The 17703-nt window shown below is 38.1% G+C and overlaps 2 protein-coding genes across 2 annotated transcripts in view; both read right to left on the bottom strand.

Moving 5' to 3' along the window:
* Nucleotides 1–5461: 5461 nt before the first annotated feature.
* LOC102024586 (olfactory receptor 7E24-like) lies at nucleotides 5462–6498 on the bottom strand. The gene is made up of 2 exons (XM_013505093.1): nucleotides 6270–6498; nucleotides 5462–6195 (listed from the first exon to the last, which is right to left on the bottom strand). Exons 1-2 carry the CDS (start codon nucleotides 6463–6465, stop codon nucleotides 5462–5464), a joined length of 930 nt encoding a protein of 309 aa, XP_013360547.1. The 5' UTR covers nucleotides 6466–6498.
* A 5854-nt stretch (nucleotides 6499–12352) lies between these two features.
* LOC106146763 (olfactory receptor 18-like) overlaps nucleotides 12353–17703 on the bottom strand; it is a 10480-nt gene continuing 5129 nt past the window's right edge. Inside the window, exons 3-4 of the mRNA XM_013505046.1 lie at nucleotides 13367–13494; nucleotides 12353–12461 (exon numbers count right to left, since the gene is read on the bottom strand). Of these exons, the coding sequence (XP_013360500.1) occupies nucleotides 12353–12461; nucleotides 13367–13494 (237 nt within the window). The remainder of the gene's footprint in view (nucleotides 12462–13366; nucleotides 13495–17703) is intronic.

Below are 17703 nucleotides of genomic sequence, written 5' to 3'. Positions count from 1 at the left end.
ATACATCAGAAATAAATATTTATATGAACTACAATGAAAATACCAGTAGAACTCTACCACCAAAATAAGCTTTGCTTCAACTGTCACACCCAAGGCAGTCTTCACCCATGATAACTGCGTGTCTCATGCGCACGTCTCATTTATACTGACAGCACATGTGCTTAACTTTCCCTTCCTGTGAGGCAGCCTTGTTACCTCTCTTCTTGTGTTTTTAGGAGCTTCTTACTCATTGTACAACATGCACTTAGCGGGGAAATAAGACGTCAATAAAATAAAATATAAAATATGTAATGAGGGCTTAGAGTAGACATCAACATTTTCACGTCAGTTGTTTACTTGCTTACAAAACCTAAAAGATAACGTCAAAAATAAAAACCTGGAAGCTGCCAGGATCCAAGTGAGCTGTGCAGGAAAGCCCTGAGACTGGCTCCTCCCATCACGGCTGCCAGGATCCAGGTGAACCCCATGGGAAGGCCCAGAGATGGGCAGGGTGCAAAGAATGGACAGGCGGGACTAGAGACACGAAACTGTCAGAAGCAACAGTACTGATATGAGTCAGCAGAGGAGAAGTCAGTTGAACCAGCACTGTGCTTGGCGATAAAGACACGTGGAATAGAAGCAGCCTGGGCCACCCCTCACTTCTTTTCTTTCTTTCTTTCTTTCTTTCTTTCTTTCTTTCTTTCTTTCTTTCTTTCTTTCTTTCTTCTTCTTTCTTTTTTTTGTTCTGTCCTGTTTTACCCTGTTTTGTTTTTTATTTCTGCATGTTTGTTGCTTTTCAGTGTGTGTGGTTATTTTTGTTTCTTCAGGCAGGCACTGTGCTGCTGAGCTATATCCCCAGCCCATGTTTTCTGTGTTCCTTTTTTTCTTTCTTTTCTCTTTCTTTCATGATTTGATTTTTCTCTAACCTTTCTTTTTGTCTTATTCTGCTCCTCCTCTTCCTCTCTATTGTCCATTATTTTGCTTGACTTTATGATACTTTCATGTGAGTAAAGTTTCTCTTCTCTTTCTGGTTCACTTCAATTCTGCTAGGCTTTCTCTTCCAATCCTTCTCTCTTGTGTCCTATAATTACCCAAAACTTGGATGATCGTCCCGTGGCCCCCAATCCTACCCCAACTATATTTACTCTCATTCATCTCTTTCAACTTACCTCCTATCTCTCTCAGTCCCCTATACAAGAGGGTAAAATCACTCTATTAAGTGGAAAATCACTGCATACAAGTTCCTGGTATAAGTTGGATTATATTATATAACTGTAGAACTTGCTGTTATGGCTAAAGATTTCAGGCTAACAGAGATCACAGTTTGTAACTAGCCAGGCTGTGCTTGAGTGTATTGTTATTGCTAACTGTACCACTCCAACCGAGATGTTGTACTTCTTATAATCAGTTTTTCTCCCCTGTATAACAACACTGCAATTGTAAGGGGTCATAACCATCACCACAGTCAGTACCAAAGGAATGGTCCCTGAGTCAAACAGATAGTAACTTCACATTATTTATAACTACTGTTGGTAGGCAAGATGAATGAAAGAGGCAGCTGTTCTTTGATTGTACTGTTACCACGTTGTGGAGAAGGTCATTCTTTGATTAGAAGGCACTGAGGACACACAATGATTTGTTTATTATTGCAAAAATGAACTGACACCTTTCACCTGAAGATAAGAGTGTATTTGAATTGCAGGAGATCCCTATTTTTTAGTCTCATTATGCATTGTAAAAATTAATGGGATGTAAGGACTGTGATTGTAGTGGATTGATAACTGGTGGTCAACTTATAACCCCCAGCTGAACTGAGTAAGCGTGGTGCTGGGTATAGGACGCCCACCTGGTGATTGTTGCCAGCAGCATAAGAGGCAGAATTTGAGGAGGATAATCCTTTAACTACTAAAATGTTTGGTATCTGCCCATTTGTACTAGCTACACCCTTGGTTCTCGCTCAATAAAAGACTGAGATTGGTAATTGGGGCTTTAGTCTGAGAGGCTGTAAGCCCCCTGATCCCAGACTTTTGCCTCTCTTGTTTTTCTTGTCTCTCTTACTTTTCTTTTCATCCACGGGCACCTTGTTCTCGGGACCTGTCACCCAGAGCAGAACGACGCCACGTGATGAATTTAGCAGGTATAACCCAATGTCTCGTATATGATGAACCATTGTCTGTCTACATGTGAGTGAGTCATCACTTTTCTCCTGTAGAACAAGTCCAAATTTTTATAGATTCACAGATTACACAGATTTCCATCCCCCAAAGCGAACACCTGTTCCAAGCTCCTGACAATAGCTTGCGTTCTCTGGAGGGTCTGCAGTATTTTCTTTGAGTTTGTACTTTGAATTCTGCCTAATAAAATAATCTTTCTCTCTCTCTTTAAAATTTAAAAACTTTTCCTCTATCCACCAAACAAGTGAGAGCTACTGCCTGCTGTGAAGTGAGATGGTAGTCATCAAACTATAAATTCAAGGAAAGAGACAGGGTTTACAAGACTATTTACAGTATTATGCTGGACTTCCCAAATTCCATTCCAAATGGATGTCATACATTCTGACTAGGTTGTTATACTATCAAGTCTTTCTAGAGCACCTTTAATGTCCCAAGTGTTCAGGCTGTAGATGAATACATTAAGCATAGTTTGGATACAGTGTACATGACTGAAGTCACTGACACTTTTTGCAAGATTGAAGCACAGCTGAACAAAGGAACACTATAGCATTGTTTAAAATAAACAGAACACTGACAGGTGTTACCCACAGCTAGAGAAATGTTTATGCTTCCCATTTGATGGTTGGTTCACCTCTCCAAAATGAGTAAATATTTCAGTACTAAGAAAAAAATATTTCCTGCTAAAGGAAAACATGAAATATCAGGCCAGCAGGATATGTGACAATGCTATTGAAGAAGTTGAACTAGAAAGACTAGGAAGTTGAGGAGGATCATTGAAAAAGATAGATATTTCCACATACTACCCAAGTAGCTATACTGTAAGGTCGATATCCTAAAATTCTTGCATTGTTCGCTTCTGTGTTAGTCACCTCTTATTGTCCACACCTACTTTAGAACCACTGAACTGAACTGTGTTAGAAGTCCAAATAACATTAGCAATAACAACTCTATAATCAATGCAAAATACATTCTACTTTTCTCAGAAGAGTTAGAGAACAGGCAATAACCTTCCTTTGTAAGAGGATAAGGTATTCTAATTCATTATTATTGAGGTAGTCAAATATACATTATTATACTCCAGGCAATAGGGGAAATTCCTGTGACTTACAATACTTAAATCACTGTGTCAAAGCTACAGATGTGCTACATTTCTGTTAAACTTGATGGTCATAATCAGAAAATGTTGTTATGTTCCATTTATGCTCTAGGGGTTTCATCATTCTCTGAGTTTATGATTTCCGTCCTTTGTGAATTTAATTCCTTGTTCAAATTCTGTGTCTCTTCTAAAACTCATGCAATGTACACCAGCCATCCTTGTTTGTGGTGGACTTCAAATGTTGCTAGACACATACTAGTTAAATGCTCACAGTCACATGACATCACTGACTACAGATGTGGCATTAGTGCACATTGCCCTGTCTATGATTTATAGCAAGAAAGTATTAGAAACATTTTGGATATTTTATTTTACATAGATTTATTTTTTCACCATTCATTCTCAGTAAAACATCTATTGTGAAAACTCTTACCTTTTTATTTTTTCTTTTACTGTCTTTTCTTCTGTATGCTCTAATAGTGTGGAAACACAGTTTCATTTTTTTTTGGTACCGGGAACCAAACTCACGACCTTGCACTTGCCAGGCAGGTTTTTGTGCCACTGAGCTATATACCCAGCCCCTGTTTCATCATTTTTTATTATAAATTCTCTTATACTTTATATGATTGAGAATTTCACCACCAGAAAAAGCTCAAAACTCCAGGCTTCAGTGCTAACCTTCTTTTGCTTAGTTAGCAAATTTCACATCAAGCCTTTCCGCCACAAAATAGCAATTCTCTTCAACTACCTGGAGGATATACCAGCTTATCCCTCAGCTCTCAATATGATTTAGTTAGGGAAAATGCAAACTGAAAATTACAGGAAATAATGTAAATGCATCTGGGCTCTTTCATTACCTGTAAATGGAGATGATGAATACTTAGTTTATAGAGCTGTGCAAAATGGTACTTGAAGATTGCAAAGACAGAGGATCTTGGTCTCATTTAGCAATATATTTAACTGGGAATATTTTCAAATACCCAGGTAATGTTTCCTTAGTTTGAAAGAAACTAAGAATTTGTTCATTTTGTAGTCCTTTATTTTAGTTATTAAGAGTAAGACAGTGGGGGCAGCCTAATTATAGGATCCCATAAAAGAAAACCGTCCATTTAGATTAAGAGCTAATTCAAGTCCTTCCTAACCTTTGGACATGGATTTCAACCAGACTGGAGAAAGCATTAGAAATGCAGGACAGCCTGCTTCCTTTTGAATTCATTTCCTTTGAAAGGAGTGCCCACCCTCTGCCTATCTATACATAGTGATCCCTCACCCATTGTGGGAGTTACGTTCCAGACATCCCCGCGATAGGTGAAAATCCGCGAAGTAGAGGCAGATTTATTTATTTTATTATTTATATATATTTTAAGGCTTTATAAACCCTTCCCACATTCCCACGCACCTTCCTGAGGAGATCCTTCTTCCCAAAGCCTGGGCTTCCAGCCGGGGCAGTGCCTGGGGATGCCTGGGTGAATAGGTTTCTCAGCTCCCAGGGCAGGAGGGTAGGATGGGTCAGGTGGGGATGGAGGGCGGGAGCGGACAGGGGAGCTGGAGAAGTGGGACCCAGCTGAGCCGCAGCCGCAGCCACAGCAGAGCGAGTTGAGCCCAGAGCCTGGCCTGCACCACTCACTGGCCGAGGCTGGCTCCTAGCGCGGGCGTGGGGCTGGAGGCGGTACTGCACACCCCGCTCGCCCATAAGCAGCACGGCCAGGTAGGCTGGCAGAAGTGGCTTACTGCATTTCCACTGTGTTCAGTACGATATTCATCTGCTGATGAAATACATACTGTACAGTGTTTTATTTCAATTTAACATTCTTTTAATATATTTGAATTAACATTTTTTATATTTTTATATAGTTTTAAAATTTTTAGGTGAAAATAATTAAAATCATAGCTATTATATAAATACCTATATACCATAAAATCCTGCGATATAGCGAAAACTCTGTAACACAGATTTTTTGTTTTAAAACCCATGATACAGTGAAGCCACAATAAGTGAACCACGATCTAGCGAGGGACGAATGTATGGCCAAGACAAAGAAACTACACTGGACTCCTTTCCCCTCTTGGAATTCTATACTGAAACAGGATGTAAAATTAAAGACATCAAGTTTATGAAATAACATAAACAAGGAGGCAGTATCTGCAGATAAATTTCAGTTTTACTTTATTTTCCAAACTATTTTCCAGATGGATGCCGAGGGTCCCTGGATTAGAATCTCCAGCTGTGGAGTCTCTTCAGGGTCCTGCTAATGTCCTTGTTCCTCAGGCTGTAGATGAAAGGATTCAGCATAGGGGTAACCACAGAGTACATGAGTGAGACCACCATGTCCTTGCTGGGAGAGTAGGACCTACCTGAACCAAGGTACGTTATAAGCCCTGTTCCATAAAATAAGCAAACAAGTGACAGGTGTGAACTACAGGTAGAAAAGGCTTTGTACCTTCCCCCAGATTTTGGGATTTTCAGAAGGGAGGAAACAGTTTTATAGTAAGAGAAAACAATGCCTGATACTGGAATAAAGCCAAACATGGTGGTAACAATGTAGGTAACTATGGTTCTGATTAAGGTATCAGAACATGAAAGGTTAAGCAGCTGAGAAGGATCACAGAAGAAATTAGCAATTTCCACACCTCTGAAACATGTAAGTTGTAGGGCAATTAAATTGTGCACTTGAGAGCCGAAGAGGCTAGCACAGACTGAGAGCAAAAGTAGTAAGACACAGAGGCGAGGGTTCATAATGACTGCATAGTGCAGGGGGTGGCAGATGGCCACAAACCGGTCATAGGCCATCACAGTCAGAAGCATGTTGTCCATAGACACAAAAAGGATAAAAAAAGACATCTGTGTGAGGCAGCCCACATAGGAGATCACTCTTCTGTGACTTAAAATGTCCGCTATCATCTTTGGGACCGTGGAGGAAGTTAAATAGATGTCAGCCAGGATCACTCTTCTGTGACTTAAAATGTCCGCTATCATCTTTGGGACCGTGGAGGAAGTTAAACAGATGTCAGCCAGGGACAGTTGGAGAGGAAGAAGTACGTGGGGGTGTGGAGTTGGGAGTCAGAGCTGACTGCCAGGATGATGAGCAGGTTCTCCAGCACTGTGACCAGGTACATGGACAGGAATAGCCCAAAGAGACCAAGCTGCTGGTCTGGATCCTCTGAGAAGCCCATGAGACGGAACTCTGAGACAACTGTTAGATTATGTGTTCCCATAGTGCTTGAACATCTTTTCAAAAAGAACAAAAATAGCAAACAAAACTGTGTATGTAATATGAATTCAAGTATTTACAAGCAATATATTGCCACATGAGACCTGAAACCTTTAGCAACGTTGCTGTATTGTGAAAAGCTCACCCCTCAAGGATGCATTACTATGTTCTTATCCATCTCATTTTGTACACTTGCACTTTACAGATACTCTACCACACAGTGTAAGCAGACTAAGGAAATTAGTGTTCAGAAGTCTCTGGTTCCAGGAAAATACAGAAAACTGTTTTCCAAAAAATAGAATATATGGTGTTACTGGAAGAAATTAAAAAGCGTTCAAATATCATTCAAATATTCCTTATTTTCTTCTCAGAAAATGGTACAAAATCCTTTGACTTAGAACATCTACAAATATACAATCTTCAACTGCACTGTCAGAAACTTCAAGGTAATTGTTCACATGGTAAGGTTACCTTACAGTTAGGTTTTCTGATTTCCATATTCCAAGAGTGTAAAAGCTTACTCAGTCTTTGTTTGTGTATAAATTATTTGATATGAAACTTTTATCATTGTCTTTGTGGTACTCAAATTTTTATATAGCAGGTTCACATGCATGCACATGACCTTACTACATAATGACCCCATGACAAATGTAAGCAGTATTGCACATTGCACTTGTCAGTAATTAAAAATAATGGATGAAGGGGCTGGGGATTTAGCTCAGTGGCACAGCGTGTGCCTGGAGAGCGCAAGTTCGTGAGTTCGATTCCCTGTACTGGAAAAAAAAAAAAAAGGATGATAAGAAGCACGTTTGGTCTTTAAATTTTGTACTGATTTATTTTATTAAACATTATCACTAAAATATCTGCTATATAAGACATCTTTCTTTTGATTCTATATAATACAATAGCTTGATAATATGCATTGCTGCTGTTCTGATCGCAAACCTCTTATATTCAGCTGAAGACATTGGAAACAAAGTCCCAACATCCTGGATGAGTCCCAGCCTTCCTAGATCTAATCAACAGGTTTTCACATCAGTCTTTCCTCATATGCAAGTGTTGCATTTCTCTTATTTCAGCTATACGAGGGAAATTGGGATGCATATATTTTTTTCCAGTCAGGCCACATTGTAATTTAATTGGGAAAAAACCCTTGTATATAATAGTACACGAAATAACATAAATATGCTTAAAATACAGCTACAATAGAAAAATGTACATGAAACCTTATACACACAACTGTAAATAATGTCTTCCCTCCTTCTGTAAAATGGGGATAGGAATTACCTGCTTACATGGTTGCCGTAAGAAAATATTTTGAAAATCTTTTAATTTGTATCACGGTTGGGTTTGAACTTAGTAATATACTTATATGGGGATATTTTAATCCAGTGCCTTGTGCTACTCAGGCACATTACCTATCTGGGAATATTTTAAAATATCCAGATACCTTAGGTTTAGGCCAATAAGTTTAACCAGAATATTTACATTTCAAGTTTTTGAGTCACTTTCTTAAATAAGAGTTGAGAACCACTGTCTTAAAATATTTTCTGGCATGTAGAAAACACCCCATTAATGTTTTCTCTATAGATACTAACATATGACTATTTAACAATATTTATATCAGCATTAATATTATTTAGAAGTCTGAATAGTTACCTAAGAACGTTGAACTTTTGGTATCTCCCTAACTGATTTCTCTTGCTCTGCTGTCCTCAAAGGAATCTGTTGTCATGAATTTTATGGGTAGATTTTCCTGTCATTGTTTGCAGGTCAGCATCGATTTATGAATCTACAAGGGGTTTTCTTAAAACTTTACCTAAAGGGGACCTAAAACTCGCCTAAGCAGTGTATAATGAAACATCTAGGGCCTCAAAATAGACTAGGTTACTTCAACATGTGCTTTTCAGTCTCCTTTAACTAATGCACAACATTATCAGAGAGACGGGAGGGAGAGAGAGAGAGAGAGAGAGAGAGAGAGAGAGAGGATTTACCTTGTAAGTTTATTATGACAATCTTTTGAAAATTCTTGTGTCTCTCTCCCTGTTACTTGTGTGGAAATTGGGATATAATGTATTGTGGGAATGCTTTTCTGATTTCCAACAGATAATGCATATAAAATTTCAACTCACCCAATGTTACTCATTATCTTACTCTTGAGAAATATCTTCAAAGTATCCCTGGAGTCTTTCCAGTAATGATCTCTTTATGATAACACACAAAGATTTTTCAACATTATGTGAGGAATCACATTTTCATTCTGATCCACTAGTGGGAGCCTGTGCCAAAGGACGGCTCTAGGGAAATCAACATTTAGTCCTGGGTCATTAACCTGTTAGGACAGGGAGAAAGTCTGTGAATCTCTCTTCCTCTCCGTGCTCGTACCGTCTGAGGAAAATAAAACAATAACATTCATCTCTACATGCGTGGCAACTAAAAAAAGAATTTAGTAATTGTGAGACTTTGCTTTTAAAATAAAAAGTTAAACAGCTATTCAAGTAGGAAGTTTACCGACAAATAGTAAACTGTATTCAAAAAGTACTGAAGGCAAGATATGAAGTTCTATACCATACCCGAGCCTGATGCATACATTTACCTATTGCCCCTTCTTTCTGCCTTTTAAACCCATGAATATCTCTGTTGTGTTTTTGAGATAGATGTGGTTAAATAGATTACATGGCCCATGTGCCCAGGACAGAGACACAAATAGAAGAATTTTACCCTGTCTCTGCGTCTATGGGCCATTTGTGAAAGGAATCAATATGCAGATATGAATGTGCTGAGCAACTTCACATCATGCTGATTAAGGACAAGCATTGTGGCTCAGAAAAGGGTCCTTCTAAAGTTTAACAGAAGTTTTTAATTTTGATGCCTCCTCTGGGTCAAACAAGATATAGTTCTGGGAAATCAGATATAGAGGAAAGTACATCACTCCTCTCCAGACTTATGCATATAATTGCATTAAAATAAAATCTTCTACTGGAGTAGAAAAAGAGTAACTTCAGGTCATAGGATATCTAATAGGCATGAAGAATATACTTATTACTAATGATAATAATGAATAAATTTTCTTTTGCTCTAATTTGATACACATTAGCCCTACATAGAATACACTTTATCTGTGTAATACTTAGTGCAGTTGTTTCAAGTGGAAATCAAAACTAACATCAGTGCTCTCTCGGAGATACTAAAAACCTGCCCTGCATCACAGAACTAACTGGAGGTGAAAAGATTAAAAAATAAATTGACAGATACTGTCCAATGCACTAACATTTTTCATTATCTCTCAAGCCATGGAAGGATTTAAGCAGAGGTTCAGAGTTCATAACCAAAGGTGCTTCAGAGATACGTTTTAACTCTCTCATTCCTCAAAGGGAAATGAAATCAAGACTTGACATTTCCTCATTTGAGACTGTGTGAAACAATTGCAAGGCTGGAGAAGGACGTAGAAGTGCAAGAACATCCTGGAGACATCTATATTGATTTATCAAGGGCGTGTTCTCTGAGATCTGCACCTGTCCTCTAAATCTGTCTAGGGTGGATGCAGTTGATGTCACCCACCGCTCGGCTACATGAGCTTTCTGGAACTTCCAAAAGGAAGGACACAGTGAGCAAGGGGTCTCTCTTGAAGTGACAGAAAAGTGAAATGTCTCTTTGTGTTAAGAGGACAACCTGCTGGAATCATTGCTCAATGATGCCCCATCTCTGTAATCAAACAACCCAAATCAATTGAGTAATTTTTTAACCTAACAACCCAAGGCGGGTTCCATAAAAGCGACAGACTCTTCCATCTTCTACAAGCAACAACCATGTGGGCACTTATAACTACAGTAAGACTGAGCACATGAAATCAAACAAGACACATAGAAAACATTGCTCAGTGTCTGGAATATGGGAAGCCCTGAAAAGCACTTGGTGATATTATGCTCTCTGTTCTCTGCTCTGCAGTTTTATCCTCACCTCCATAATCCTTTTGCAGTGCTAAGGAAACACTGTAGAAGGACACATTTTCTGCTGTGACAGGTGAGACATGCATGGAAGTGCAAACCGGGTGTGTAGAAAGGAAATTTGAAATAATAATCCTGCTTTCCCCACTACAACACATACATTCTATTGCTTATAACTAACATTTCTCATATTTGTATCTTTCCACCTGGCTACCCCAGCTGTCATGTTTCTCATCATGATGAGGCGACAATAATTTGAAGGCCTCTTTCCCGCATCATTGAGGTCCTGCTGCACTTACTAGGCGATGCTGTTTCTCTACCGGGTCATAGTCAGGGAGAGCAGATCCAAAGGCCCCCATCTCTGCTGCCCAAGGAAGCGTTGGGCCGTATCCTTGGGATTTAAATCAATACAGATTCACATAGGAGCTTCCTGATTCAAGTAGTAATAGAGCCTGGGACACAGGCATGGAGCTCACTGGCCCAGAGTCACTAAGGGCTGGAGCAGAAGCTGATTGCTGAGGACTCTATGACGTTGGAGGCTCAATGCACAGTCCTCATAATTAGCCAAATTGTTTTGTGCTATCCTTGTCTCTGAGGACTTCCTATCACTAATGAAACAAAGAGACAGAAACAATATAAATATCCACAAGGGGTTTTAGTTTCTTCATCTACTCAGGTAAAGCTGGTTTGTCCTAATCACTTCTGTCATTTATATATAACTTTTAAATGCCAGTTTGCTTTTATTTCATTTTTGGAGTGAAATACACACAGCACACAAATTATCCTCTTAACCATATTGATACACACTTCCATCTTTAATTGCTTTCACACTGTTGTGAATGACCCAACATCATCTATCTACAGAAAGTTTCATTTTTCAAACTGAAAGTTTACACTCAACTTTAAAATTCCCTATTCCTTCCACTAGCACTACTCTGTGAAAAATTATAAGAAATTAAAGCCATGAAATTGCAATACTAATATTGAAAGGGCAAAACTGTACATGAAAAATTGTTCTTTTTGAAAAACTTTGTTCTTTTTGAAACTGCCTAGCTCTGTAATGCTTCATGGCTCTGTAATTACTTTCTTCACCCCTGTAACCACGACAGCATAACAGAACATGCAGGATGCCTGATTGTAACAAACTCCATGAGCATTAATCTAGCCTTGTAACTGATGGTCTCACCCTACCTAATCAGAGAACTGCCAGGCTGTTCTGTCTCGCTTTTGTACCTCCTGCTTTTACATCATATAAAAGTACTAGGTCATAAGTACTTGCTGCCTGTCTTTGTTGTGGGGAATGATCCCAGCCAGGACCACTGGTATAAAATAAGACTGTGTACTGCTTTCAAATCCTGGATGTTGTTTTGGTGTTTCTGCTTGCTGTAGCAACAGGACCAAGAGGCAGAACTTACTACTGTAGATGTTAAGTTTCTTTGCTTTTTTCCAACTATATTCAAATGGATGTCACAAGTCTTGAGCTATGACTGCTCTGCTGTAGAGTTTCCCCGGGTTACTTATATTTTCCTTGTTCCTCAGGCTGTAGATGAACAGATTCAGCACAGGCCTCACTGTAGTGTACATCACTGTTGTTTCTGGTAAAATTTAATATAGCTGAGTCAACACACACTCTAACACTTGCTTGATAAAACACCAACTGACAATCGAGACCCATATGTAGAGAAGACACGAGTCTTTCCACTATATGACAATGAAGCAATTTTGTAGTATGAGAAATCAATCAAGAAGGTTGGTGGGGGAGAATATGGCACCAGCAATACTTCACTATGGTACCAGGGAAGTTGTCCAAATAGGAAGATGAAGGAGGTGGGGTGTATGCATAAGAAATTATAGCAATTTTCACATCCCTAAAGTAGGTAAACTGTAACACAGTAAAATAGTATAGGTAGGAGTCCAAAAAATAAACAAAACTAAAAATTCAAACTAAGATGTTCCAAAGGCAAAGGCTTGTGATGGGTGAGTAATTAATGGGTGACAGATGGTCACAAACTGATCATAGGCCACCACGGTCAGGAGCATGATGTCCATACTTCTAAAATGAGAAAAAGAGATGTCTGTGTCAAGCGGCTTACTTGGGAGCTGACTCTGCTGTGAGTTAGGGTCCGGGTTTCTGATTCTGCAGTTCTGATTTATATATGTATGGGGAACTTCCTGTTACCCTTCTCTACTACTTGTCTGTTGTTTGTGCGTTGTTCAGGATTTTATGCATTGGTGATCTACATTTATTTTCCTCCTATGTAGAAGGCCTGAGGTATTTTTTTCTCTGTGAAATTTATATGTTAACATTACATAAAATATTTATCTTCACACAGGCATTCAGCAATATTCTACTCCCTGAAATATTTCAGAGTATCTAAAAAGACTGTAGTTAAGGAGTGAGCTGGAGTTGCAGTCATCTTGCCATTTCTTTGGAGAGGAACCACTGTCAAGATCAGTTCTGTACCCATAGGTATGATTCAGGTATTTGCAAAGGATTCCCATGGGACAGCCAGTAACATGACAGTTCACCTCTGTTGCTGTAAGCATGCAGGTGACAGAGCATAAGAGGGGGGCCTGGTCCTCTATCACAATGTTGGGTTCTAAACACTCACAATTACAATATGTCCCTCTACTTTCCAGTACAGTCTTCAAACCATTAAGTTACCCGTCTTCTAGTAAAATGTCCCTGCAGAAAAACTAACAAATGGCCATTTCCCCTTTCCTCTGTATGTGGCACTTTTATACTCTCAGCTGTGCTACTTCTGTGACATGGAATCAAAGAAAGTCATTACGGTTCCATTTCAACTACAGAATGTGACCACATTATCACAATAGCTGCAGTCAGCCTGTGACAAAATAAGGCAGATGTACTCAGGGACCTCTAATTTTTGCTCTGTAAAGAAGACTCCTTTTCTCTACAATGTATTGCCTTTCTCTTTTGCATGCATGTAATATCACCTTGTTAAGCCTTTAACAAAATATATTTTTACCTTGTCTTTACTGAAGTTGACAAAAATAAGTAGGGAATTATGATATTTGGAAATTTTCAACATTTTGCCCAAGATATCCTCATTGAATGGAGTTTTCTGAGTGATAAATTAAAAGACTGTCATTGACTGATATAATGAAGCATAAATATATACCCCAGTTAGATGCATATGGAAAAAGGATACTGTGGAAAAATGTCAGAGTTGTACTTAGGCAGAGCAAATAGCCAAAGGGCAGAAGTGTAGAGGTGCATCGAAAAAAAGTTGCTTGGTGTTAAGATTTTTCTGTATGTTTGTGTGGAAGCAAAAAATGTAATATTAAACTGTAATCATTTCATAGTGAATAGATGGGATCCTACATTATGATCCCCACTATCAAATATTTTAAAAACATGTTGGGTGAAACCAAGAAATGTTATATATTTGTGGAGATAAACAAGTGATTTGCACTGTGGTTTTATTAATTTCTCTTCATGTGATGATTATACTGAATTTAAATAGGGAGACTTAAACATATTTTTTAGATATACATGAGAAATTTTCACTCTATTTAAATGTTTATTATTTGAAGAAGTTTTCAAAGCTCACCCATTATTACATCATTATTTATCTTACAAGTGCTATGTAAAAATCTGGAAACAATTAAATGGTGTCCATAAAACATGAACAAATTTAATCTGTAAGTGGATAGATGTTTGAGGGGTTGGAGCTAAATTGAGATAAGAATAGCCATATGTTATATGGATACCAATTATCTTCTTCTTTTCCTTCTAGAATTGCATGATTTTTTTTTTTTTTTTGTGTGTGTGGTACTGGGAATCGAACTCATGACCTCACACTTGCAAGGCAGGCACTGTGCCACTGAGCTATATCCCCGGCGCTTCTTTTCCTTCTAAAACAGTAAATAATTTCTTCAGTGCACTGGGAAGTAGGAACATTGTAAAAGGAAAATAGACCATTTTCCTTCAAAAGACTCAAAGCCCAACATAGTGGTAGCATTGATGAGGTACATATTTACTTTGCACATTCTAAAATGGTCTGTTCAGTATATTAGTAAAAAATTTCCAGAAAGAAGAACACATAGGATCTTTATCCATGTATCCAGGGAGAGTAGAGATGAGATAACTTTGCCTAACTACACTAGATTTTTATTCTATAAGTAAATGATATCTATTACCTGCTTTGATCTGGTCAACAATACATTGTGTCAGCATAAAAATGTGAGGATCAGTTACCACCCAGAGGATAAAGCATCTGAAGTAGAATGCCAATCATTAGTTTGAATTACATCAACACTATAGTAGATGATGATAGTGATGAGGCAGGTACCCAATACTACCAGGCATGTAGGTGAGTTCTTAATGAAGGAACCCAAGAGTTCCTTCAGGTGAGAGGGATTAAAAATGAGCAATCTGTCCTGCTCCACTCACGTAACAATTTTCAACTGATTTTGAAAGCCAATTTCAGACTGCAAAGCACATAGGTGGAATAAGCCATTTGTCAATAATAAATTGACAATATTGTGATTATATATCAATTTCTATGAACTAAATACTATTCTAATCACTGTGTTTGATTATATCTCTTAACCAGGCATTCAATAAAGTGCTTTTGTTATCAAAACACTCTAGATGTACAAGTGAAACAAAAACATTTAGTATCATGCTCAAAGTGAACACTTTGTAACATTAATCAACTTATAAATTCCAGGAATGCACATTTAAAATGGAAACTTTTACTGTAATAATAGAGCTGCCATTGAAGGTGAAGTATTATTTCACCTATTCACTGAATAATAATACACAATCATTGCAGAACCTTGGAAGAAATACAGTATTGCAGTTAATTTGCTCAAGAGGACTGTGAGGTTCAGAGAGAAGATGAAAGTTGCAAAAATTCATTCATTTAGGAACCAAGACTTAAATGCTGAAGGAAACTTTTTTCTATTTTTTGCATTCTCTATTTTTTTATATTCATTCTTTGTTAGTACATGTTTGTAATACATAGCTATTACATACATTTTGGAAATGATTATTGTAATCTCCTTTCTCCCATGAACCTTTCCTCTCCGCTTTCCTAAATCTCCTTCCCTTCTCTATAAAGTCTACCACCCTGGTTCCTACCATTTCTCCTTTATTATTCTTTAAATTATTTACATTTATTATTTTCTCAAATGAATCAGGCAGTACTTAATGTCCTGTGTCTGATTTATTGTATGTAACATTTTGATCTCAGAAGCCATCTCTATCACCACAAATAAATGAAATTTATCCTCTGTGTCTAAGTAGTACTCCATTGTGTGAAGATATCCCATTTTCTTTACCCATTCTGCTGTTGATGGGCATAGTGTTTGCTTCTATAACTTAGCTTTTGTCAGTTGTACTGCTATAAACATGGATATGAATGTTTTACTGTAATATAAGGACTTTAACCCTTTCAGGAAGATACTAAGAAGTGCAGCTGGGTCAGATGGAGTTACTATTTCTACTTTTTTCTTTTTTGAGGAATCCCCTTACTGCTTTCCATGATGGTTGTACTAGTTTACCTTCCCACCAACAATGAAGACATATTCTTATCTCCCCACAACCTCGCTGGCATTTATTGTTTATTGAGTCCTTGATAACAGTCATTGTTACTGAATAGAAATAGAACCTGAGTGTTGTTTTGATTTGCATTTCTCCAGTGGCTAAAGATGATGAGCCTGTCTAGTTGCACTTATCGGCCATTTGGATTTATTTTTGAGAAGTGCCAGTTTATTTCAATCACTCATTTTTAATTGGGCTTTTTGCTTTAAGGGTTTGATTTTTAAAATTCTTTTATATTCTAGATATTAGTCCTCTGCCTGAGGAACAACTGTCAACATTTTTTCCCATTCTGTAGTTTGACTCTCCATTGTGTAGATTATAATCTTTGTTATGCAGAAGCCTTTTCATTTGATAAGATCACACTCACTTATTCTTTTCTAAAATTAATTGTTTATTGGTATATTTTAGGTATACATAATGATAATATTCATCATAGGGAATTTGAACCTGTGCATGATTTGTACATCTTGCTTCTTTTTTTCCCATTCTCCCCTTCCACCCCTCTTTCCTTCCTTATTTACAAAAGCTTTGTTTTCATTTTTTTCCTTCTATTCCCATTAGTTTTCTTTTCCCTTCACACCTTTCCCTCCTCCTCCCTCCCTAGTTCTCTTCCTACTTGAACATTTTCTTACTCTTGGTATTACTTTTTGTACAATTGGGCTTTTGTTCTGGAAGGACTTTCCTATCTTTCAAAGAGTTTTGCCTGTTTTATCTTCCAGTAAATACAATGATTCTGTATTTATATCCAGGTCTTTGGTCTATTTTGATTTAACTTTAGTACAAGGTGAGAGATATGGCTCTAATTTCATTCTTCTGCACATGGACAACCAGTTTTCTTAGCACTGTTTGTTAGAGTCTGTCATACATCCAGCACATATTTTTAGCTGCTCTGTAAAAGATCAGATGTGTAAATCTGCATGGGGCTACCTCTCTATGTCTTTGGTCTGCATGTCTGTTTTTTGTCAGTGTTAATGCTGTCTTTGTCACTGTTGCTGCGAAGTTTGGGATTGTAATGTCTCCTCTTTTGCTCTTGTTGCTCAAATTGCTGAGGACCAGCTTGACAGAGTATAGAGGTGGCATAATTGATATTAATGAATTGGTATAAAATAAATTGAGAGTCTACCCTTGGCTTAAGTGCCTTGTGGCAAAACCCACTGCTAGTGTGGGAATGAAATTAATCCCCAGGCCAAAGGCTAATGCCAAAACTAGTAAAAGGTCTGTGAAGTCCTTGTGCCTCAGAGCAAGATAAGCAGCTGAATACTTTCACTCACCCAAATTCCTTCTAGCTCAGTAGTCACAGTTAGCAGATAGTCAGGTTTCTAGTTAATCGTGATCTGTTCCCGTGTGCTTTCCTAAAAATGCTTTGTTTGTCAAATACTTGAGCCTTGCCTGCACCACCTGTTCATCCCTGTCACTTCCTGTAGCCCACCAGCACCCTACCCCTAATCAAGCACCCAATAAAGGCCAGGGACACCGTGCCTCATGGTCCTAGTCCTTCATTGGGCTTTTACCATCTTGGTTCCCCCTGGACCTAATATATATATATCTAATCTCCTGTCTGTGTTTTATGCCTTTGTTGTATCTCTGGGGAGGAGATCAGTGGTCCTAGGTCAGAGCCTCAGTAAAGAATGCTCTGGCTATTCTGGGTTTCTTCTCATTTAACATACATTTTAGAATTATTTTTTCTAATTTTGTGCAGAATGTTGTTGGTATTTTGATTAGA

The sequence above is a fragment of the Chinchilla lanigera genome, unplaced genomic scaffold, assembly GCF_000276665.1.
Source record: "Chinchilla lanigera isolate Chin_1 unplaced genomic scaffold, ChiLan1.0 scaffold00094, whole genome shotgun sequence".
In the NCBI taxonomy this organism is placed as follows: domain Eukaryota; kingdom Metazoa; phylum Chordata; class Mammalia; order Rodentia; family Chinchillidae; genus Chinchilla; species Chinchilla lanigera.
The sequence above is the reverse complement of the archived record's forward strand: the minus strand, read 5'-3'. Positions and strand labels throughout refer to the sequence as shown.